This window comes from Centruroides sculpturatus, unplaced genomic scaffold (genome assembly GCF_000671375.1).
Source record: "Centruroides sculpturatus isolate CEXI.00-Female unplaced genomic scaffold, Cexi_2.0 scaffold773, whole genome shotgun sequence".
NCBI lineage: Eukaryota > Metazoa > Arthropoda > Arachnida > Scorpiones > Buthidae > Centruroides > Centruroides sculpturatus.
The window spans coordinates 52,204-79,062 of record NW_019384998.1 but is presented as its reverse complement, the minus strand read 5'-3'; the positions used below and the strand labels follow the sequence as shown (position 1 = coordinate 79,062).

Sequence of the window (26,859 nt, the reverse complement as noted above, 5' to 3'; positions counted from 1 at the left end):
AAGAAATCTCCAGTTTGGTTTAGCAAGCGTTATTAAGAATCTCTATCGCTATTCTATTTATAATCGTTTTTAATTTCCATCTTAATTTTTGCAAATGAAGGTCTATTTTAAATATTTGTACTAACCTATTCTCTTTAACCCTTCAAGCTTTCAGTCAACGCTTGGCTGAAGATGTTGCTGGCAAAGAAATTTCCGCTTGAATTACAAAAACAATGTTATTAAAAGGGATCCTCACGCACTGTTTAGGATTGGAACCTTAAACTCTCCTTATTAGTGGCATCATCTAACATTATATTAATTAATAGCCGATCCATTTTTTTACAGATTTTCCTATCTTAAAATTATATAATACATTTCTTCTTATTTATTCATTCAATAATCGTCGCTTTTTGGACTCTTTCCATAAGTAGTTAGAGGTCCTTTACTAGGCCCATCGTGGGTTCGGCCACACCCACAATGGAGAGTCCGAATGGAGAAAGACTGGGCCCGACATATCCTGTATCTTAGACTGACCATCTCCGAAAAATTCCCAGATTCGAACCCCGGATTACCAGAGCGGTCCTCGTCTCGTCCATCCGACCAGTAATACGTTTGTAACAAACTTAAATTCGAATTTAGATTTATAAGTATCTGATGTAATAATAAAATTAGTATTAAATAAATACTTTCATTTCAAAACAGCGTTTATACAAAAATATGGTTGTATCAAAGGACGAGTGAAATTGCTTATACAAAAGTAATTAACACATTCAGAAGCCGGCAAGTGGAAAAACCACTTTTTAATTTCCCTTCTCTAATACAGAAGTCGCTTTTAATACTATCGAAATGTAACGAGATCCGTCAATAACAAAGCAATATCGGAAACACCCAAATTCCAGTGTATTTTACGCCCTATATGGCATAAAACCTTCTCTCTACCACCCCTTAACGTTTGAATTGCACGGAACTTAAATTGTTTGCAATTAAAAAAGCCATTAATATAACCAACCACTAACAACAATTAAAAATGAATTAAGTATAATAACGAAATTAAATTCGTTACTCATTTATGAAAGTTTTTGTGTCTAAAAATTCGTTGGAAATATAGCACACTTGGGAAATTTTCTATTTTTAAATATTAGATAATGAACATCAGCTATAATAAGCAATGGCGACCGTGAAAACCTTAGCGTGACAAACGACAGAAATCACGTTTCTATACGCAAGCGAAAATAATAAAACAATAAACGTAAACAATCTCGCATAACACTTCTTTTATGGACAAAAATTCGGTTAATTTAAATAACTAGCACTAAGGAAGCTATCGGGAAAAAAAAACAACGTAAATGGTTAACAAGACGCCCAACTATTAAAAATGCCTAAGCAAAATATAATTCCATTAAGAAAAAAAAATGTATAGCGTTATTTATAAACAACTTCTCGGTGTTTTAGGGAAAAACGAGATTTGGATCAGTAATTCTTGGGTTGGGTGACACGTTGCCCTACTGTATTTGCTCTACTGGTTTCTTTTAACTGGGTGCACCGCCTGCGATTGGCGGATGGAAGGGCATATAAGCCATTCTGCCAAGCTATAGCAAATGGTCACGAACTTGCAACCATGTGCTTCACCATTTGGGTAAGTGCTGCTAATTTTTTATAGTCTAACCGTACTGTACCTTATCTATTAACGTTAATTTTTTTTCCGTAATAGTATTTTTATATAGTATTTTCTTGTTGTTTTTAAAACGTTTGGGTTATTAAAAGAGGTTTTTTGTTATAGGTTATCGAGACTTTAGCATTATGCGCCGGTACATTAGGTTTCTATATGGATGATTTCGGCGACGAACACTTTTCGCCCTCTAATGTTTACTATGATCAATTACCTTTGGAACAATACCATCCTCTATGGACGAAAAATTTCTTCCCTAAGAAGAGCTTCAATAAATTTGCGGCTAATCCTTTCCCTTTCAAAGTACCTTTTGAAGCTTCGTCGTCACTTTTGTCTGAGGAACAACGATTAATACCGTTCGCAGTCGCTCCCTCTAAACCAAACTCTCCCTCAGATAATAATTATTTCAACAGAGAACAAGTTATTAACTACAACCATCTTCAAAATTCTCCATCAGATCCCGTGGAGACTGAAGTGTATCACGTCAAATTGCCACCCGTAATAGTAGATCATACTGGACAATATCACAGAGTGCCAGCAGGAACTTTGGTGCAGATGTTGAAAGGTGCACAGGCGCTAAACAGACTTCAACCTCAAGGCGTACACTACGCCTCCGGAAATAACCATTACGTGAATTCCCAGCTGCCTTTTCAACACGCTCAACATGGTCAACCGACTCAGCAAGTCCACGAAACCGCTTCTTACATCCCTTTAAGAGATATATATCAAAACCATAAACTAGTAGACCAAATAGATAGACCTTACGTCCATTATTATTCATTACCGCACAATCACAATTATCATCATTCTTATCTGCATAACCACCAGATCACGCAGCCCTATTCGCCCGTGATTACCATACCTCCTCGATCTGCAGCCAAGCCACTGCTGGTGAAAAGCGAAATCAAAGTAGCCAATACTAGTACTGCACCCTCTAACCAAACCAACAATCCCGATTTAAAGTTTTCTCAGAGAGACGACGGCGCTTTCGGAAATTTGAGAGGCATCGAAACGCCTCCCCAACCGCAAGGTCGAGCCGATGGTTCAGCGCAGAGGTATTTTAATACCCCACCTTTCAACAGGCAGAAAATCAGATCGAAAGAACCACCCAGCTGTGTGAATGGCACTAATGCCACATTCTGCCTAGAGGATGACGAATACCCATCGTAAGTAAAATACCTATTACTACCGAAGTTATAACTAGCATCGTAAACTAACACTAGATTCGGATCTTTACTTCCTTAAATGATAATTTATTGTTATTTAAATTAAAATTACTATCTTAAAGTACCTATCAGATAATATTTTTGATAATCGAATAGATAAATGTTCCTTTTTTTAAGTAGGACAAAAAGCAATAAATAGCAATTTTAGAAAATTATAATTAATATCAATTTTGTTCATTACAAAAAATGCTAAATTCTTTAAGAATCAGTGCGTCCATAATGAAAACTTTATGGCACATCGATTAATTACAATAACGTTTTTGTATTCTTTCCAGGGAGATCATCAGGCTGTCCATGAACAATAATCAATTCCTATTAGAACGTATTCTTGCAGACCCGACAGACAGCAGTTCCATTAATTTAGTAGAGGGTGTGGACGGAAATTCCACTTCCGGAAACATCCGCGAAAAAAACGGCACCAGTTCTAAAGACGGAAATTACATCTGCTCCTCTACTGTCACTTACGCCCAACCTCTGCGTGCATCTAATATCGATGGAGACTGGAAAGTCATTGTTAACTTGAAAGAGCGTGAAGGAGGAGCAAAATATTCTCAAACAGTGCGTCTGGAAGAGTGCAGGTAAGTGTTATTTTCTCATCTGTAAGTTGTTTCTCACCGTACGTTCGCGTCGCGTATCTTCTAACGTAATTTTATAATTGTTCTAAAACGGAAGAAATTATTTCGATAGAAGTCATGGCGTGGCGTAACAACTTACAGATGTAGCGCATTTTATGTATAAATATACCAAAGGCTTTCTATAACGAACTGCTTTACAGCACTCCCGAATCGTCGTGCAACTTTCTGAACGGAGTTGTCAATTCTCGCTGCGTACAGAAATTCAACTTGCAGCGATTGTTGGCATGGAGTTACGAAGAGGGCATCCACTTCGACGTGTTCCGTCTTCCCATCGCGTGTTCGTGTCAAGTGCGTCGTGCGGGAGAACTGCCGTGATGCGGTAGCAACCAGTGCGTTACCACCAGCTGAGTGGAAAGTGTATTGGGTAGAAGGCATCCTGAAGGGATGTAGCGCGTACAACTAATCCTTTACCATCACAGGGCGTCTATTGCTGTCACACTCGCGTATACAACCGGATTAAGACGTCTAAAATTCCGGCACAATTCTGTTTCACTTCTCTTATTAGTTTTTTTAAAATGTCATTCGAGTGTTTATCATCGTCACTAACTTATGTTCGAAATAAACTCATCGCCTATAAATGTTTCATGTTATTTTCTAATTTTATTGATATATCATATCAAAACAACACCATTTAAGTAGTTGAATAGCTTTAATTGTACATCTGATGACATTACATACCCACTAACAACTAAGATGAAACATATAAAATGACGTTAGCATCACTATGAACAGACCACTGACCAGATTAATAGCGATTAATCGATACTAGGGACCGTGTCTAAGTTGCAACGAATAATCCCTTAAATTTTGAACTTACGACCGAAGAGTGCAGCTTTTGTACAGAAGTGAAACTGCTAGGAGGGACAAAAATTTCTACCAATAAATACAAACGATGCAACACCCAGCTAATGGATATTTACATATTTCTTAATCGGAAACTCGGGCGAAACGTTCCCATCGTGGCAAATTAACAGATGCCATGCTCTTGAATACAGAAGAGAAGATGGTGGCGTTCTAATGTCCAAAGAAAAAAGAATTAACATGCGAGTAAATTGGCACTAGCCTCTCAAATGGACGCACTGGGAATTTTTTTAAAGCTTCCGTTCGAAAGTTGAAACTATTATACTGGTCAGTGGCACTAAATAGTTAAACTTACATTTATTTGAATTTTTTTCGTTTTTAACCTTTTTGTCAAATGCGCTTAAAATAGCAATTTCTACTCTTCTAATGGCATCCAAATCACTTTGAATTTCGGGGCATCTTCGAAACTCTGCCCATAAGCTACCTGAAGCATGCACAAAAATATTCCCGGTTAACGAGGAAGAGAGGCATGCTACCTTTACAATGAAACAACAGGAAATTCTTAACAAGTTTACATTATGGTGAATTTCTTTTTATATATATATATTTACCGCATATTTTTAAATATTTATATATAATACACATTGAGAAAGTAGTGCTGAGGTACAGAAGTTTCTTCAATTATATACCAAAACAAAAGAATTTCATTTCTCCTTTGGATGTGGCCCCGATGAGATTCCGACACAAATCATACTTAATCCGTCGTCTTTCACCCCTCCCCACTGTTTCAAATATGGTTTCGCAGTAAACGCCATCAGTCAACAATCTGTATCACAGAAAAGTCTGCAAGAATTTGCCACCAATAGTTGGGAAGGACAATAATTCTGCGCTATTGTAAACACGTACAACACGGACCAAAGTGATCTAAACACTTAAATAAAGCACCTGGCTGAGTCGCTGCTGATCACTGATGTGAATTGCTGCCACTGTTATCAAGATCCTTTTTTAATCTTATATTTAAAACTAATACAGATCCGGGTTATATCCCTGTTCCCTAAAATCAGTCCAGCTGTATTAGGAAACACCTGTCATGTATTGCTGATGCCTGAGGTTTAAATCAATCTTCTGATTGTGCTCTATGGACACAACTGAAATAGCACCCCAAGGGAAATAATACTGATTGTCACCCCGGACATATCTATGGACTTTTTCTTAAACGTGAAACAGCTAGCTATAAATACTACTGGAAAATATACTTCCTCTCTTTCGCATAACGTCAGCAGCGTGAATTAACGTGCCGACAACTGCGAACAAATTTCCTATGATAGTTTCTACTCTGAGCTTCTTTGGTATTAATTTTTATCATCATTTATGCAATATACGACAATAATATGGCATATCTACAAACTAAACTTCCATCTTTTGATTTTTAAAATTGCATGGGTGTACTTAATCTCGTTGAGAAGTTGCGTAAACATCAAAAAACGAAAAACTAATGGCTTAATGGATGCGAGATAAATTTACAGGGTTGTCACCATCATACAATTTTAAGTGACCTTGGAAAATGAATCATGGACTTACATAACTTTTTTTGTTTTCTTTTTACATGATAGACGAAAAAGTCTGAAGAATTATCCAACTTCATTAAAGGGTGAAAATAAGCAAGTTGAAACACTCAATGTTCGAATCTTCAACCTGCATAAATCCAGCATGTCAAAGTCACTGGTAAAGCACAAAGTAATATTTGTGCAAAATGGGACTTTCGGGGTAGCTATAATGGTGTTGGTGTTGTAGCACCATAATAGAATGCTAATGAGTTCAAACACAGATCATATACACCACATCACAGATATGGTATTTTTACAGGAGGTATAAATTCTAAAATTAATTTCACGAACAACTGAAATTTTCATTATTGTTTGTCCCCAACATTTCTGCTGCTGCTGTTGCTGCATAGTTTTTGTCACTGTCAACATTCTCTGGTATATTATTTTGTTCCACAGTAAACGTTGCTTCGACTTTTTCCTCAGAGCTCACAAGATTACTGTTGGTTGCCACACTAGGAGCATTATAATTCTGTTCTTCTAAAACGGACATGCTTGAAACCTCTCCTTCTGTATCCAGATGCTCATCCAAATATAATTCGGCTCCATGAAACACGTAACGATTCGGTGGAACAATCAAAAAGGTATTTTCTGTAAGATAATACTAGAATTAATCTTATATAAATCTTAATAGTTTTTAAAATAAGTTTGCTGATAGATAAAGTTATTTAATAATTTACACAGTTTCTTATAGAAATACTTATCAATTATCAAAATGTTGCTCTACATGAAACTAATTATTCATATAAAAATTCAATACAATTTTCTACTTCCCAATCTTAACTTATTTCAGACAGGATCATGGCTGAATCACTTCCAAATTAACTTATAAATGTAAAAATTCCTGTGAAAATCTATTTAAAATTTACAATGAAATTTTATCTTATTCAGATAAAAACATATTCAGTCTAATCTGATAAGTGTTTCCAGTATTTCTCTAACATTTTAGAATCAGTAAGTCGTTATAATATTAGTAATAAAATTTAAAATATACGTAAACTTCATTTAAATGTATTATTTTGACAAGTGATTAAGTATTTTCTTTATTGATAATGCTCCAATTAAAGTAGCTTTTTTTCCTAAATTTCTTTTATTACAAAAATGAAAATATTTTTCATTTATATTTTTCTATATAAAATAGACGAGTTCCTATTACCGTATAATTTTACAAATTATGTTCAGAATTAAATATGCCAAGGTAAAATAAACGTTTTCTTTGACACTTTTATAATGACATAATTTAATCGGACAATTTCTACTTCCGTTATTTTTTATAATACGATCATGTAATCAAGATGGATCTCATCTCATTTGTGTCAGAAAAACTGATCATGAAAATAAAATAACTATAGATTGATCCACAATTACTTCATTGAGTACCAATAAATGCAACTAAATATAACCTAAAACTATGTTATCATTGCAGATGGCATAATGAAATATTCACGAAATAAGGTTTCTTAAATGTTTTATGAATGAATGAAAAGAAAAATCAGATTTTGGAAATTTGAGAGATATAGAAAAACATAATTGTTGGCTATTCTATAAATTCAATTTCTACAAAAATATATCAAAACACAAAATATTAAATTTATAGTCTTAAAAAGAAGAAAAATATACTAGGATTATGTTTCTATAAGCCATTCTCATATTTTATCCAAGATACCATTTATAATCTAAAATAATATTAATAAAAATTGAAAGCTAAAATGCTTATTGAATTTATTTATTTAGATACTGCAATATTTACATTCATTGTAAAAGCAAGCTAAAATTAATAACCACTAAACTTAAATTGCTAATCTTAATTTAATTACAATGATTATATCAAAGTGAAAACTAAAAATTGGATTTTTAATATAGTTTTTTTATTAATAGTTCAAGTATTTACAGATCACCTTCAAAATAAGCACCATCTGCTATACTCGTACATTTCTGCTGATGTTCATACCACTTTTAAAAGAGCCTTGCAGCTCATTCTGCATTATCTCCAAGTATAATCATTGCAACGTCTCCCTTTCTCTTTGTTAATTTTAATCTATAATAGAGCTTTTATTTTGGTTAAAATATGAAAATCTGAGGGGAGAGAACTCATAAGATAGACATAAAAGTACAGATATGTGATATTTTGCCAGATGTACAGTAACTAGGAGAGTATGATGTGCTAAAGTTGTTGGGAAAAGGTGAACTCAGTTTTTTGTTTGTTGTAGATTAGGCCATTTTCATCTTATATCAGAGCAGCAACTAAGAATGTCAATGTATGGTTCCTTAGTTAAAATGCCTATTGTTGGAAACAATACAATGCACCAGATCTTTCAACATCAGCCTACAATAACTACACAGAGATAATACAGAATGAGCTGTAAGACAGTTTTAATTAATGGTAGAAATGTTAGTAGAAGCATCTGACTTCATAAGATACTCATTTTGATGATTATCTTCTGCAAATACTTGTTACTATTATACAGGGTGATTCAAAAGTCAGAGAAATTTTAAAAAGTTAATAACTCACAAATTATTTATAGTAAGATGTGGTTTTCACAGAAATGCTTAGAAGTGGAATTTTTTTTATAGTAATAAAAATTTTATTAAAATAGTTACATTTCTTGCCATAGATGGTGCTGTAGGAAATTGAAAGCATTTGTAAGTTCTTAAAATAAGACTAAAAATTTTTAATGTTCTTATTGTAAGTTCTACTAACAACTATAAAAATTATGTAATCTTATCAAGCACCATTTACGGCAAGAAACGTACTATTTTGGTACTAAAATTTTTATTACACTTAAAAAAAATCCAGCTTCTTACTAAGCATTTTTGTGAAAACCACATCATTTTACTGTAAATAGTTTGTGAGTTATTAATTTTTTTAAATTTCTGTGACTTTTGAATCACCCTGTATTTGTTACTTGCAAATACTATATTACTGTACTGTAATAAAAACTACACTAAAAATTCAGTTTAGTTTTGACTACCACATAAAATATTTTAAACATTAAAACTTTGATTCACAATTTTCCAATGCAATCAAAAATCTCTAATTCTTTTTAAAGGTTCACGTGAATTGTTTATAGTAAACTTAATAACCACAAAGGTCAAGACATAAATCATTTTTATAACCCTTAAAAAATAAACCGTACTATACATTAATAATAATTAGTATTTGGAAAGTACAAACAAATTTGGATAACGTTTTAAAGATCATAAATTTAAATTGCTATTCCTTAATACTTTGCACATTTTTAAACAAAAAAAATTCTTAGATTGGTTTATGATTACACTAAAGCTAAAGAGGACACACATGAAATCAAACATTCTACAAAATAGGAAAGCTTATGTACTGAAATTTAAACTATTTGATGTATGAGGTTAAATCAAAATGTTCAGAGACTAAATTAATATTTAGGAAAAGATGAGTCTTACATTTATTCAACAGATTTCTTTTAGTCTCCATAACTCTATGTAGACCGCCAAACTTTAACTGTCAACCCCCAACCACTTTCCAAAACCTCACATTGACCCCCATCATAAAGTTTTATTACAAGTGTAAGTGTATGAGCAAAAAAAAAAATAAACGTTGTGATCTCTGATATCTGTATAAAAAAAAAAAGGTTGTAACCCATTGCCGCATCGACCTCCCCAATGATGTTGCATCGACCCCTGGGGGTCGATATAGACCACTTTGGCAACCCCTGATGTAGACTAATTCCAGCACTTCTGAAAGTGATTATGATATGCTACTTTTAGAAATGCTAATACAGGTATCCCTTGTTTAACATGGTTAATTAATCCCGCGATCCTACCAGGTATATCGAAATCGCATTAATCAAACTATGATATCTATGTTAAGTAAAGACATGTAAATTGAAACTTCTGTCGTGTATAAGAAGGGACTGCTACAATTAGTTTTGCAAGTTAACCAAATCCCATGTTAAGAAAGGGATACCTATAGTTTATCATGTTTCGAATAGTTTGGTTGATTGTTGAAAAGTTATGTTCTTTCAAAGAAATTTTAAAATTTATATGTAAAAATATAGTATAATCTCTCTTTTTAACTCGTCAAATAAAATTTGAACAATATGTAGATAGATCATTGATAAAATTCTTAAAAAGTTCTGAGAAGACATTTTTCAAAAAACAAAGAATCAGAAATTGGTGCTTGTATTTTAAGTGAAATGCAGCACTTAGCATTTCCTATAAGCACCAATTTTTATCTTTGTTTTCTGAACTGCATGCTCAATCACTATAGAACTGTCTTGTAATATTTCTTGCTTAACATTAACATTTGAATTTAACAAACAATATCCCAGAAATATTTTTAAAAAATACCGTAGCAAAATTTTATATTTTATTTTTAATGAGATGGTTTTGTTTTATTTACCTTGATGGGGTTGAATCTTTAATTCTGGATTATATATATGGCCCAGAAGTAAAGACTGATGAGAGAAATGATTTAAGTGAACAGCACATTAACAAAGATCTTCATATGCAAAAACTTGCTACTCCCTCTGATCATTAATCATAAATCAAGCATCCCATCACAGTGATCATAAATAATGGAAGTTCCTTTATCACACTCTTATTTTCTGTTTAAGTTTTAAAGCTTTTTTGGAATAGCAAAGATTTGCAACAATTAAGAAAAAATTTTACAGAATGTAATGCATTAACTATTAATCACTCCAAAAACACACGGAATATTTCCAGCAGTTGCCAAAATATTGAAATCAATGTACACATTAATATGGAGGAAACGAGTTTGTAAGATCTAGCTGAATATAACCTCATGACTTCCTAAATATTATTTCAATCTCTATATTCATTGTTCATATCTCATAAAATATTTATTATTAATACTACTAATACTACTTATTTAATATCATTTATAACAATGATAAAATTATATATTTAATTTCATTACAACAAAAAAGTATTACAATATTAAAAATTACTAATTTAAATAAATTTTAGTAATAAATTTTAAGCAATCTTCAATAACATAATATAAAACTCAGACAATTCAAAACTCTCGTTCATTATTATTAAATTTTTATAACCCAACATTAAAAACTCACCAGGTAATCTAGATGACAAGGACTGCTTTTGTGTGGACTGCCAACACTCTCTCAATTTTTCTATATCTCTTGTAGATTGTGGTTCAGAATCTCTATCATTACTAGTGGAATCAGGATTGTTATTGCTTTGATCACTATCAACTATTCCATCCAAACTATCTTCTATTCTAATATTAGACAGATTATTACAGTCACAACTACTTTCCTCTTCTGCAGGGTTATCAGAATTCTGATTCCAACTATTAGCTTCCACAGCAGTAGTGGTATCTGCTGCAGCTACATTGTTATTATTGTTAACCTCAGATTCTGATAAAACATTTGTACAATTTTTATTAACAGCAGATGGCAATTCTGCAATTTGTTGAAGAGCATGCTGGGTTCCTATGACTTGCAGCCACTCTTCCCCTAACCTGTAATAATTTATTACAGTTAATTATTATTTTACAAATTCATAAAATGAAAATCTACTATGTATGTAAGATTTGATCAGTTTACCTGCTACACAATTCCTTTATGATAACATCACAATCTCCTAACAGTTCAACATCAAATGTAAGGTGTTTCAATGGTTCTCTGTTAATTAAAATCTGAGGAACATTTGGAGGTATTGAACCTAAAATAAAAATGATAATAAGATCATTAAAAATTCATAAATTAAACTATCAAAAACTAAATAGTGTATCTTGATTGTCAAAAAAAATTAATTAAAGCAATGTTTTTCATTTTTCATTCTTTTCAACTAGATTGGTCAGAGACTGGTTTTTCTATTATATAATCATTTATTATGTATGTATAAATCATAAACATTACTTAAAAGAAAATTATAAAACTAAGAATTCTTCCTGAAAATTTTAATTAATTTGTTTTTAAATATAAAAATTCTTAATACAGTAAAACTTCTCTAACTCAAATATTTCTTTAACTCTAAAAGAATGAAGCATTTGGTAGGTTTCAATAGAATAGCATAGAGATTTAACATCTCCAACTTGAATTTCTTAACTTGAATTTTCTTCAAGTCAAAGTGTTTCATGGTTGTACTCCAAAAGTGATTTATGTTACTTTCAACTTTTAATATTTATCTCAAATTTTAATATTTATCGTTTCCAAAGTGATCCTAATTATCGGATTTCCATGAAATTTTCAGACAATGGTAGCTACTCTCCAAAACCAATTTTCAGACAATATTCTAGTCCAAAGCAAGGTCCTTTCATTTTATCTCAACAAGATGTACTGTACCTGCAAAACTGTTCTATTCCATTAGTTATATTGACCATTTTGCTGAAAGGCATTATATGGGTTGTTTAAAACAAAACAAAAAAAACTATCAAATATTCTTTATATAATGCAAGAGATGTAAGTAAAAATACAAATTTGTTGTACAGAATAAGAATTTTTTATTCTACTCTATTGGTCTATAACTTGAATTGTCTGTAACTCAAAGTGTTTTCCTTCCCCTTGGAACTTTGAGTTTGAGAAGTTTTACTGTACATGTATTTCCTTATTGTTAAAAGACAGGGAGGGCAATATTTTATGCATGTACAAAGAATTAATTTATCTAATTAAATAAATTTAGTAATACAAATACTTAGTGTGATCTTACTGGGTATGAGAGCAACTGGTCGAACTTTTAAGGATGAACCAATAACAATAAGAAGATCACAAATATCTTTATCTTTGGCCATTGTTTGATGAAATTCATCTGATAAACCTTCACCAAAAAATACAATATCAGGTTTCATTACAGCCATTTCTTCTATATCAGGTGGACAATATGGGCAATAAGGGATTTGCTAAAAACAAATAATCATAAATTATTAAATATAATAACCCAATGTAATGTATTAAATAATTTGTATTTTAAAATACTTTATTACAATTTTAAAAAAAATTTTTTTATTTACCTGATTAAAGATTTCATCTTTTATTACTGAACAATCAACTTTATAACCACACTGTGTACAAGTAGCAGTAGCAAATGAACCTACAAAATTAAGCTTTATTAACACAAAAATTTCTAAAAGAAATTATAAATCTTATTTAAATGAAAAATCTATTAAATTTAAAATAATATAACTGAGGAATATTTTCACTTGTTTCTTCAGTTTTGATTTTTGTACAATATTCTGATTTATTTCTTTTACAAAAAAAATAATTTATATTACATACATAAATATAAAATTTTAAAATAATTACAGACTGAATTTTAGAAATTAATGCTAATAACTTTTTAATTACTGTGTAAAATGGCTTATCATCAATGTAACAATGAATACATATCTAATTCATGATAGAATTTCAAATATCTCTCTTCACAGACAATTAAATTTAAAATTATTTATCATCACAAATGTAAATTTACACTATCAGATTATAACTAATTCAAAATGTTTTACAAGTTACTCAATTAAAGTTGAAATGCTTACTGAATACAAAAATAATGTATCTTAAGTAAATTTGGAAAAAAGTGTTTTGAATTCTTTCTTGAAAGATTACTGTTTTCAATTATACTTTATATTAATAATCAATATTATACTGTACTTACTGCTACATTATATTTTGTGGTTAAGAAAAATTTATGCAATTTCTGATATATAAAAATATTTTAATAATTTCAATTTCTTTTTTACTATCCACAATATCATCTCAAATGAAACTTATGCTTTCTTAATACATTTATATCAAGGATTAAGAAATTAGTCTTATAAACTTCACGTGTTCAGAAATTTTTATAATGTTCAGTAAATAAAATACTCAGACTAATATATGACAACACTTATTTTAGTAGTATCAAGTTAATAACTTATTTAAATTAATTTTCATAATTCCTGTAAAACTGCTAATCAATGATCATCTTACCATGGCAAGTGATTGCTTTCACTATTCCAGCAGCTTGTTCTAATGTATCTATATTCTGAGTATAATTTCTCAGTAATTTATTCTGTTGTTCCAAAAGACGAATAAAGCGATGACTTGGAGATGGCTGAAACTGGCCAGGATAGATTTCCTAAAATGACAATACAATAAAAATTAAACACACATCTAAATAGCATTCTAATTTGTAGCTTAATTTTCTCTTATGCATGTAAATGTAATCATACATTTGCATGCAAAAGAGTAAGATTGAATTACATCATTATTTCAAATTATGACCTTAACTATTTTAACAAAACAAAGTCTTATATTGATTAATAATAACAATTATCAACAGTCATACTGTCAAGGTGAAAGAGTTCAGTAGTTCCAATGAACCATAGAGCAATACTGGTAGAAGTATAAGCTTCTGTTAGGGTCATCCATGCTAGAAAGGTTTGTAGGGATTTATTAGGGCATTGTTATAAACAATTGGCTTCTCCACTTATGTGGAGAAAACATAAATGGTTGTGACATGTTCTCAGCAGAATCTCAGCACAGACATCATCCAAATTAACAAATTCTAGTGTTTGTGCATTAGGCGTGTTCAAAATTTTGCTAGTCTTCCTTGACATCACTAGCAAGCACAACACTGACCCAAGTATGGCTACTCTATCACAAACAACCACAATTTCACTCACATACAATGGATAACAAATATGGATGTCATTCAATTCATGAATGAAGACAAAGTCTACAAATAGTTAGATTTTCAAGAGGCAAATCTCAGAACATGCACAAATAAAACAAAGATTAACAAAAGAATACAACATTAGATTAAACTTGATACTAACAATGCAACTGAATGCAAAAATATATTTAAAGCAATCAACACATGTCATCCCACTTCTGGCTTCATTTGAAGTTATAACTGGACACACACATACAGGACTAGGACTGCAAAGGAAAGTATGAACAACATTAACAAAACAAGTACTATTTTAAGTCCTCTGTAGAAAAGCTGACTCTTCCTCAAAGTGAAATGATGAATCCTCAGATATTTTAAAAGTTCACTACAAAAAGTACATAGAGTTTTTCTACAAAAACAAGAAACTTCTAAAACCTTTTACAGAAACCTATAACTCTTGCAGACAAATACAGTACATCATTAAAGCTACACAAGACTGACCCAGATATAATACAGTACATAAAAGATTTACACTAAGCAGTTCTGGATTGGAAGGAGTCCCACAATAGACATCCTAATTACCTTAGCCGTGATCATGTTGACAAAACTATATCAAACTGCAAGTTGGCTCAAGATGCCTCCTTGAAGAAATGATGGATTTATGATTGCCATACAAAATCAGGTTATAAATACAAGAAACTACATAAAGCACATTTTAAAAGATAACACTAACAGATGATATATGTAGGAAATGCCATATTATGCATGAAACTATTCAACATATCACAGTGTGTTACAAGCTTTTAACACAGATTTACATTGACAACCAAACAGCACACATAGTATATGAGAAGTTTCACAAAAACAACCTATTATTATACTCGTAGCAATCATACTAAAACAGATACCATAGACAATCTTATAAAACAACAAACAAAATATAGTATGACCAGAATACAATTGGAGACAAAACAATCATCACAACAGGCCAGATATCACATTCACTGACAAACAGAACAAAATCACACATATTACAAACATTGAGCATTTGAGGCACTCATCAATTCTTGTAATTCTCTCTCGCACAGCAATACATTAAGTCAATAATAACAAATCCGTGACCCATTTCAAGAATTTTAAGGTATCTACATTGAATATTTAAAATGTATTAAGTTTTTATAAATTATTTTAAAAAATATTTGATATATTTTAAAACTTTGCATATGTAATATAAAAGCAGGATTCTAAGGCTTTGTTTTTATAAACTTTAGAATCCTGCTTTTATATTAGCCACACTTTTATATTGTCAATGGCAACTAATTATAAGATAGAAAATTAACATCAAATAAATAACAGATTTCCCACCAAACAAAATATTTCTTTCCATTATAATCACATTATTATTTTCCTTATATAAAGTTTACTGTTATTTTTATGATTTAGATTAACAACTACTTTATTTAATTTTTAGTTACATAAAGTAAATTTATAAGCATTTTTATTTTTGTTATTTCATAATTACTCAAATTAAATATTTGGCCTATAATTTGAAGTTAATAAATTTCAAATTCAATTTTACCCACCTTTGGAAAACAATTTGCCATCACTGTATTAAACAAAAGACTAGGAACATTAAGCATTAACAGTAGCTCATATTAAAGAAAGCAGCTGTACTAAACACATCATATAGTCTGGAAATTCTTCAACAACAATACATACTGTATACAAAAAGCATATAAACAAAACTTTTCCTATATAGTTATAAGAAAAGTTGTCTTACATACTGATGTCAACTCTATAGAATGCAATCCACCAATGTATCATTAAGTAATAATAATTACTATCATTATGTTATTTCATTTATTAAATTCAAAATTCTTTTTAATTTGATAGTCCAAATTTTGTAATTTTAAAATAAAACTATTAGAAAAAGAAACTAACAGAAACATTTGAATAAAAATTGAATAAAAGGGAAACAGTTTTAGAATAAACAAATGAAGACTTTTTATTTGATAAATGCATTGTTAAAGTATTATCAATAAACAGTAGTTACAGCTCAGAGAATGAACAGACATTTTAAAGATATCAAAATGTTAAATATGTTCTAGAGTTAGAGAGAGAAAGAGAGAGAGAGCTTATTTACACACACGCAACATGTGAAAATGAGAACTGAGATCAAAATTTGAATTTCATTCTTTCAGTTATTACAAAGTAATAAAAGAATAATCATATTAAAAACAATATTTACCTTTGCAAATTTAAAGAATGGACGAGGATCCTTTCTAAAATAATTTATGTCAAACATTGCTTGTGGATCTGGCAAATCAGGATATTCTTTGCTTAGACGTGCATATATTCCATTTATTGATCTAAAATCTGGAATTCCACATGAAACAGATACCTGAAATAAAATTAAAACAGTCAAGTAACTTGTGAATTTTATGGGGGGGAAATGAACAGCATTAATAATAATTTAATATAAATATTGTAAAATATACAGCTTTTAAGTTCATAGCCATGCACTGAAATGTCTGCTAAAATTAATTTTTCTACTAGATGTGAGATACATATTTTATTGTAAGATACTTCATAATAAAATTTCTGAATTCCAAAAAATGTTCTGGAAACTGAAATTCATAAGCAGATTGTGATCTGTATAAACTTGATGAAATAAGTGATGCAACAGTGAAGACTTTTCATGAGGGCAGACAGAACATGTACGATAAAGATGCTTCCATCTTTATCATGAACATTTGATTGTCACTGATGCAGTTGGCGAATGAAAAAATTCAATTAAAATGATGCTTTATCATTTGAGAATCAAGAGCAGAATTCCCTAAATTTCTCATTCAAGCCTACATAAAATTGTCCATGTAAATTTTCACAAGAAGCCAAACAGCAATAAAGCAGTTATTGAGAAACTTTAGGTTTCCTAGTGAGAGAATCACTCTGTATATAATCAATACAAGCTATATCTATATACATTATGCACACACATGCATAGGCATGCACACACATACACACAGTTTGTTTAAAACAATATATGTATAATATGCACACACTTTGTTCAAAGTACAGTATATTCTTTTATCATCATATGATATAAAATATAACTATAAATATTTACATATAACAAAATTCTTTATAAAAAAGAATTTTATATTGAAATCTAGTAATTACATACTAAATGTCCTGAAAGGAGAGATGTATATAACTATATTACTAACCCCTGCTCCTGTTAAAATAATAATTTTGTTACATGTTTTCAATAATTGAACTACATCTTCCATAGTATTAACATTGGCCAGTTTTTGGCGTCTGGGTGGTTCACTCAACATGTTCACTATTATCTTCCAAAGTGTGACTTCATCCAAATGAGATGGTATGAGAGTACCTTTTGGCAATATATCTGATAATATAGCATGTGGATCTGCACCTAAACTCATTTGTCTCTGGACCCAACTTACAGGACCTACAAGTAAAAAATGGCTTAAGATGAAATTTATAAAAATTATGATTTAATTTTTAAAAAAATGAATAAATTGAACATTCAAATTCATAAAATAAATTTTTCCAAATACATTTTACTTTCACTAGGTTTCTAAATGCAATAAAATATGAAATAATTTACTTAAGTTTTAATTATATTAAAAAAATTTAACTGTTTATTATCTCATAATTTCATGACACATTAAAAAATTATATGTACAGTATTCAGTTAGTGCAAATTTGAAAAAGTTAGACTGAATTTTATTTTTTATTACATTCAGATATTCTTATATATATAGAAAAACTTTTCCAACAGTATTTTATTTAACTAAACTTTCAAAACTTTTCTTTTTAAATTCACAGAAGAACATAATATAACAATACAAACTTAATTTACCTGCAGTTGGTTTCCATTCTTGCCCACTAAAATCTGAGAGATCACTTAAGCCAGACAAATCACTGATAGTAGAAGCTATTTCATCTGCATCATTCTCTATATTATCAGGTACCAAACTGTTTATATCATCAACAGATGAATATGTACTAACTGATGGCTGACCTAATAAATCAGTTTGAGAACTGTCAGGATCAGGGATATGTATTCCTATATCAAAACATTTAAATGATTCAATAAATCTGAAAATTAGTTCATAAAAATTCTTCTGTAAAATAATATAAAATCATGATACTATAAAATTAATTAAATTTTACTTAAATTTCCAAAGATAGCAAATTATTTTACATGATGATCCAAATACCAAATAATTATTTCTCTACAAAACATTATTACAAATCTAAATTATTATTCAAATTCTTTTAACTGGGCTAATAATTTAATAATAACTTAAATTTTTAACAAAATTATCAATATAAGGAAACTAAATATATATAATATTTTATAATATATAAATAAATTACTAACCATTAACAAAATCAATATGCTGGTCGTACATCAAATCAAGATTAAGTTCATCAATAGATGTAGAATCCACATATCCAGCAGATACTGGAGGAGTCAATTCATGAAATCCAGAATCACCGCCATAAGTATCATTCTGTGGATCACTTGTTGATGTCACTTCTGTAATCAATAAAAATAAATTTAATAATAATTTAAAATTAACAAATTAAATCCATATGAAAAAATATACTATTAGATTAAAAAGCATTGTAGCAATAATGTTCAAAATAAAATTCATCATTATTTATGAATTTCACTTGACTGTTCTATCTAAAATGTTCCTATATCACATAGGACTTTCATCTCTTACTTTCTGAATATCCTATGTTCACTGTCTTTATATCCATGTACTGTATGTATGTATGTACGTACGTACGTATCTATATATACAGTATATGGAGACAGAGAATGAATACATACGCACACCAAAAACCTTTATGTAACCTTATTCTCATGATCTTATGTATTTTTCATCATCTTATTATGACTTTACACTGTAACAGAATGTTAACATAGGATTATAATATATGATATTACACTTGTTATCTATCTATACTAATATAATAAAGAGGTAATGTTTGTATGTAAGTTTCGTTGCAGCAGGTAATCTCTGAAACTACTCATCCAATTTCAAAAATTCTTTAAAATGGAACCTCAGGGTGGACATAGGCTGTATATTATTCCGTTAAACATTCATATAAATTAAAAGATATCATCTAGGGTTAAGGCTTTTATGTCCAACAGATGGCACTATGAGTACGACAACCTAAGTTTGATTTTCTGTGAGGATGAACTAAAGTAGATCATCTTCTATCTATCTATATAAATAAAAATGTAATGTTCGTTTGTTCCTACCGATTCCTTTAAAATTTTGACACAATGCTGCATTCAAATATGCACGTGTTTTTATATAATATACATGTCAAAATTCCCCCCACTGGGAGGGGGAGATGGACAGGATTAATTAAGGCTCACCGTAAAGAACTCTGCTTCTATTTATACTATTTTAGATGTGGTTCTTTTGCATTTTTGATTGCGTTTTAATAGGGTACATCAACAGAAATACACTGAAAAGGGATTTTTCGATATTCCCCCGTGGGGAGAGGGACAGGATTAAGGCTTACCATGAAGAACTCTGCTTCTATTTATACTATTTTAGATGCGATTTTTTTGTGTTTTTTATTGCATTTTAATGGGGTACATCAAGAGAATGTACACTAAGGGATTTTTCGAAAATTCCCCCCACAGGAGAAGTGTTATACATTTATAACACTTTTAGATACATTTATAACACATTTAGATACATTCTGAGCCACAAGAATGCATGGCGAGGTCTGCTAGTGATATATAAATTAATTAAAATATGTTCTTGAGAACAATTGAAAATGTTTGTTTTTCTCCATCATTGTTTTCACAAGTTGGATTTTTGGTTGTGTAAGTGTTTTAAAATGTGTTCTTTCAGAATATCTAGTTTATTAGTCTGCAATTTTCAAATTGCAGACCTATAAATCCCCACTGGTGTCTATCCTTCCTTAATCTCAAGAATGAAGTTAGATAGATGAAACTCAAGACCAGATACAGAAATATTAGGGGCAGTAGGCCTCAAACTATATATTAAGTTCTAGTTTTGACTGGAAGTCATATTACTTCAATTTTAAAATTTTCTCCAAAACAGAGTTATATAGCTAACAGACATGACTATTATTCACAGGAAAAGTTTGATGTACAGAGGACATTACTAAAATTGAGAGCACTGTGACAAAAAAAATTGCACCTCTTTCGAACCCAACAACTGGAAAAAATACATGGTACATAGGCGCTAAGGAGACATCTATTTACTGTGTGTACTAATTTTACTTGTGGCTATTTGAATTGGACCTTTTTTGATGGAGGAGAATGGAGACATCCCATTCCTCCTCTTGCATCAAATCTATCCACATCATAATGTAACCACCATGCCTTGTCACCTGTGACAATACATTGTAGAAATTTAATCCCTTCCTGAGCATAGTGAGACAAATGTGTGAAGGACACACACTGAGCCATTTCATCTTTTAAACCTCTGTCAATTCATGAGACGCTCACTGCATACACTTCATATGGCCAAGTTACTAAATGACCCTCTGTACATTTTCCCAACCACACTTCTTATAACCTAAAGAAAAATGCTTCAAAAGTAGTTCTAGAACAGGTATGGCAAACCTTTTGGAGTTTGCTGCCACATGGTAAATGTACAGTATCTATCTTTAAAAATGTTTATGTGTGCTGAAGTTTTAGACTTTGAATTACAATATTCAAAGAAAGGAAATAAATATGAATAAATTTAAAGAAGCTGATTGAAAAAAAATGATCAGGAGATAAACTGAAAAGATGATTGAATCATTTTATCATTACCTTTTAAAGTACCATTGTTACTTCATTTGCTAAAGTCATACTCACAGCGAAATGTGCTGAAGTCTGTATACAAAATGTTGTCATCACAGTTTTGACATACATAAAAAATCAAATGCCCCAGCATTTGATTTTATTTGGATCTTCCTAGCTAAATGAGAATAAGTGGTGCTACTCCAGCATTATTTTTAAAAAACATATTCTGGCTCAATATATATAACACTCACTTGAAACCTGTGATAAGGTGCTGGAAAAAAGCTTAAGGTTGTTGAAATTTTATTTATATTTTAAAAATTATTTCTGCTGTTAATATACATTAATCAAAATAAAAACACACATTTATACAATTATTAAACAGAAATTTAAAAAATGAATTTAAAAAAAATGTTAGGAGTTAGAATTTTAATGAAATCTACTTGGAAAAAAAATATGTCACACAATATTTTCAGCAATTAAACTATCAATAGCCAATGAATTCTCCTTTATTTTGAATAACCTTTATTAATCTTTCAGTCATTAATGAAGAAAGTTTATTTAGTACATCAGAATTTATATTTTGCTATGCTTTTTCAATGGCTTGCATCAAATCCTGTTTAGATACATAGATACATGAAAATCCTTGTATACAAATCTAACACAGATTCTCCACAGGTTCTCAATAGGGCTTAGATAAGTGCTTATACTTGGCCATTTCAAAACAGTTACTTCATTAGTTGCAAACCATGATTTTTTTGCCAAAAAGAGCAGTAAATTGATCTATTGTCTTGCTGGAATATCCAATCACCTGATGTAATTAGTCCAAAAGACAACAAATTTTCTGCCAAAATATCTTGATATTTAGTAGAGTTTATTTTTGAGGTAATAAAATTTATAGAATTTATTCTTGCAAAGCCAGTCAATACACACCTTAAACAACCTTTAAAGTCTTAAAAGTGCTCTGTTCAATCCCATTTCTAAAAATGCTATCAAATTCTGACAAATGTTTTCCTTTTGGTATTGTTGCAAGTAAAATTATAGAATGGACATCGAGTACTTTCTAATATTTTTGTTAATTTTTTAAAATTTCCATTAATAGTTTTATAAATATGAGACCTAAAGTATAACTTAAAGTTGTATTTTTTGATTAATGTATATTAACAGCAAAAATAAATAATTTTCAAAAATATGGGAAATATAAATAAAATTTCAGCAACCTTAAACTTTTTCCAAATACCTTATTCATGACCTGTTGCTAAGGAACCAGAAAATTTATTCCAACAATTGGTTTTTGAAATCAGGTAATCTTTACCCTGTCTCACTGGCTGAAACTTTCAAATTCTGGAACTGAGGATGCCCTTTCCCACTCAACCTTATTACAAGTTACAGAAATTAAACAACTATTTTCCAACTCTGCAAAACTAGCAATCTTAACTCTTACAATTTGTTCATCTAAAATCTTTATATATTATGCAGAACATTTCTTAAAATTTTGAAATTATTCTTCAGAAGCATTGAATGACTAAACAATTGATCTTGACTGTTATTTGTATTTAGAACCAAACTACATCATACAAATAAATGCTTACCTTGGAGTGAGTCTAGACAAGACTTTCACTTAAGGAACATGTGTAAGTTAATACACAAAATGAGCAATTATTTATTGTGATGATGTCACAATAAATAATTGCAATTTTTAATCATATTTTTTAAATTTATTTAATTTAAAATATATGCCCTCCATTTCAAATTAGTAATGGCTTGCTCTTGTACATCATTCTTTTCCTTTAACAATACAATCACGTCAGTCATCTAACACTTTTCTGGGGGAAATTTTTAAATTGAAATAACATTACTTCCAGTTTGCAACAGAAGTTCTTAGTTAATCTAGTTAATTAGAGTCTCCTTTCCCTAAGATTTTCGTATGTGGTCTTGTCTTTCATCTAACTCCATTCTCGAGATTAAGGAAAGATAGGTGGACAGACAACAGTGGGAATTTATAAGTCTACAATTTTTTCAAATTGCAGTCCAACAATATTCTTTGCAAACTGTGGTGGAAGACTGTCCCTCAACATTAAGAACATATGCACTCACATTAACTATTCTGTCGATGAATGTGTTTTTCCAGTTTGGAATCAATGATCCCATGTCAAACACATTAAGAAAGTCCTGAATGAAAGCTGCCACTGTAAAACAGGTTACCTAAACCAACACCAACATAATACATGCACATTATTGCTGGTATTGCTCCCATCCAACATTTGAAGATCAGTCATAACAAGCTAAAGATCAGCTTGTTATGAACAGAAAAACTAAATAATGCCAGATATCCATCTATTGCCAGATTATACTGCCCCAAAACAACATCTTAAATCTAGGAGAAAGCTTTATAAGAAAGAGATGCAACTTCACTTACTCAACCACTAGAAGAAAAGACAAGATTGAACATCAGCTATGAACAAACTAAAAGCTAAAAACAAGAGAGAGATCATATATATCCAACCCATAGAACTACCACCAGGTTATGACACACTAACCCACCTGGCAAACTATAAAGTCTTTGCAACAGAGTGGAATGTCAAAAAGAGACCTAAAAATAGGGATATATCATTGACTATGACTCATGATTGTGGAGAATGCCAAACCACAGACCACCTAAGAGTATTACAACCTGTTTTTTGATTGAACCATATCTGACCTGGCTGAAACAACAGATAAGGCCATATAGTAAGCACCAAGTTGTGGACGTGAATGGAGACAAAAAGAATTATTTGTAGTAAAAATGCTCAAAAATTATTTTTACAAAGAATAGAGCTATTCCAAGATAGTCTTTTAGGACTTCTTCAACCCAGATGCTTAAGACTTTTCCCTTTTTGATAATTGGATCTCTGACAAGCAGTGGCTACTGTTTTCTTCATCTCTCAGACCTTACTAGTATGGATAACCTTACTGAAAACTTATGCTTCTGCCTGCATTGCTTTATGGTCATTTGATTTGTTAGGGCTTTCAAATATTAAGAAATATTACCTATATAAAACCTATGTTAAAGAATATAGTATGCCTAAAAAGTCAGTATATCCTTCTCATAAACCTTTACAATTTCCTTGGTAATGTCCTTATATCCCTAAAACCTTTAATTTTAATGTTTAATGAGGGGAATCCTGAGTAATAAACTTGTTGTCATGCATCTGAATCCTTCACTTCAATGTTGCTATAGAACCAACAGTGGCTGAAACATGCAGTACAGAGGCCTTCGGCTTGGTCACAGCTGCACTGTTGGAAAAAATGTCACAAAGGACTTGGAAGCACAAACTTTTGTGTCCTACATAATGTAGTATATATGGACCTCTTAAACAACTAACATAGTGAGTTCATTATTAATAAATGAAGAGTTTATGCAGGGTATATGGATTGCCAGACATAATGCAAATTTATTTTACTACAGAAGAACAAGCTAATCATCTGTTTAGACCATTACTTAAAAACAACAAATAAAACAATTTCATTTCAGAACAAATGCAGAACAGACATCCATTTCACATACCAACTCCTCTTAATATCAATAATAAGTAAAATGATATGTCCATCAGTATCTGATAATGAGAAAATGTAAGCTTTAAGTTTAAAAAGTACTAACAGAAGAATTAAACACTTTTTAACTTGATTTTTCTGATCTCTTTCTCTGCTACTGAAATGGAAAATACTTGTTTCCTCATTACTAATATATTTCTACAAGTAGAAGTGGAGCTAACCTTTTCTTCAATTATAATGCTTCAAAAAAAAAAAAAAAAATGCAAAAACTCCTTACCTTGATATTCACCTGACTAATTTTTTTTAGAAAAAATGAACTTTTTAACAAAAGAGATCAGAGTGCAGAAGAGCTCTCATGTAAATTTGAATTTAAAATCCTCTAAAATCAACCAATAGGATATGTCTGTGTTCAACATATTCAAACATCAAAATGTTGGGTGTTCCATCTGTTAGAAATTTGTGTTCTAAAGCAGGTCTTAGAAGTAAACCAAAAACATTCATTTTTTCTAAAAAATTAATGTTTTTGGTTTACGAAGAGACAAAACAGACTTTAAAACTGTAGATTCAAGGACAAACACATACAAAAATAAATGTCAAATCAAACAATACAAGCCAAATTCTTATTGGACTATTATAATGTTAATTAATTAAGGAATTGTTTAATATCTGATTAGTTAACCCCGTAGTAGTCTAATAAAAATTTCGCTTGTATTGATTGATTTGACATTTATTTTTGTATGTGTTTATTCTTGAATCTACAGTTTTAAAGTCTGTTTTGTCTCTTAGTAACTTGATAAGAATAATCTACTAATTGAATGTTAGAGCCATTAAGTGTGGTACTCGCATATGGAAATGGATAATGGAATCCGTGAACAGAAACAGTAAGCTAAACATTGCTGTTCCATCTTTCCACATCATGTGCCAGTAGTCAAAAATGGCACCAACTAGGATTGGTTTGTTATATCAATTAAAATTTTTAAGTTTGTTTACAATCTTATCATAAAAAAAAATGCACAAAAATGAAGAATTTGGATATGAAAAATGTTTGAAATCATTGAAACTTAGAAATATCGAATACTTGTGCGCCCAAATTAAGATTATGCCATTTCAAATACTTTATGCAGTAGTTATGTCTATTTGAAATTAATATTTAAATCGTATAGTAATATAGCATATAAATGAAATATATTTGTGTATCAGTGTATAAAATAAAGCATTTTAGCCTTACTGACTGCCATAGTTAAAATGCTATCATCCCACAAGATCTTTATGACAACATTGCTAAATGGCCTCCTTGGTCTAATTTTTACTGTTCCACTTTCCATGATGGCAAAAGTTAAAAATTTTCAACTTTGTATTCCATTGGCTTCAACAGCAAAAGTGATGTCACTTTGCCATTCTGTCAACAGTTTCTATCATCCGTTTCCACATGTGAGTACTAGGCTTTAGACTTCAAAACCATGCAATGACTAACAACAGGATATAAAGTTGCTATACATCAGTCAGTTTCCTAATGGAGAGTTTTGACTTTTCTAGAGAATAACCTATCAATTGCAGTTAGCCTTCTGTATCTGTGGGTTCTGTATTTTTAAATTTAAATCAACTACAAATAATAAAAACTTTCAGAAAGTTTCAAAAAGTTCAAATTTGTTTGTATTTTAAATATTCTGTTTTATTCTATGTATTTTTCTCCTTCAAGTCATTAAACAAAAGCAATCTGTAAGCATCAGAAGAAAGAAAAGTTTACATTATTGCCAACATGTCCTATATAGTTAGTACTGAATGCACTGACTATGTATGTACTGAATACGTAGACTTTTTCTCCTAAAACATATTCCTATTCCTGAAACCCTACTCCTTAAACGAGTGATGCCCAAACTTTTTGATTGACAGGCTAAATTTCACACAAATTATACATAATCCAAATATTTTATATATTCTAAATATACAAGAAATAGGCCTATTTCCATCATTTATAAATGATGTGCCA

General features: G+C 30.5%; 2 protein-coding genes across 2 annotated transcripts in view; one reads left to right on the top strand and one right to left on the bottom strand.

Annotated features, from left to right (window-relative positions):
• Positions 1-1,590: 1,590 nt before the first annotated feature.
• LOC111633142 lies at positions 1,591-3,824 on the top strand. Its single transcript, XM_023377672.1, has 4 exons — positions 1,591-1,615; positions 1,760-2,814; positions 3,150-3,452; positions 3,650-3,824. The coding sequence occupies exons 1-4, from the start codon at positions 1,598-1,600 to the stop codon at positions 3,822-3,824; spliced, it is 1,551 nt and encodes a 516-aa protein (XP_023233440.1). The 5' UTR covers positions 1,591-1,597.
• A 315-nt stretch (positions 3,825-4,139) lies between these two features.
• The window catches only part of LOC111633155 (NAD-dependent protein deacetylase sirtuin-1-like), a 56,207-nt gene continuing 33,487 nt past the window's right edge, over positions 4,140-26,859 (bottom strand). The window contains exons 3-12 of the mRNA XM_023377685.1: positions 18,933-19,091; positions 18,408-18,614; positions 17,749-17,993; positions 16,770-16,922; positions 13,840-13,987; positions 12,885-12,964; positions 12,584-12,773; positions 11,479-11,596; positions 10,984-11,393; positions 4,140-6,505 (exon numbers count right to left, since the gene is read on the bottom strand). Of these exons, the coding sequence (XP_023233453.1) occupies positions 6,201-6,505; positions 10,984-11,393; positions 11,479-11,596; positions 12,584-12,773; positions 12,885-12,964; positions 13,840-13,987; positions 16,770-16,922; positions 17,749-17,993; positions 18,408-18,614; positions 18,933-19,091 (2,015 nt within the window). The 3' untranslated portion in view covers positions 4,140-6,200. The remainder of the gene's footprint in view (positions 6,506-10,983; positions 11,394-11,478; positions 11,597-12,583; positions 12,774-12,884; positions 12,965-13,839; positions 13,988-16,769; positions 16,923-17,748; positions 17,994-18,407; positions 18,615-18,932; positions 19,092-26,859) is intronic.

Bases quoted from the DNA above. Each gene is read 5' to 3' on its own strand.
- LOC111633142 (XM_023377672.1), top strand. The intron at 2,815-3,149 runs GTAAGTAAAATA...TATTCTTTCCAG, and splicing joins GAGGATGACGAATACCCATC to GGAGATCATCAGGCTGTCCA. The intron at 3,453-3,649 runs GTAAGTGTTATT...ACTGCTTTACAG, and splicing joins GTGCGTCTGGAAGAGTGCAG to CACTCCCGAATCGTCGTGCA.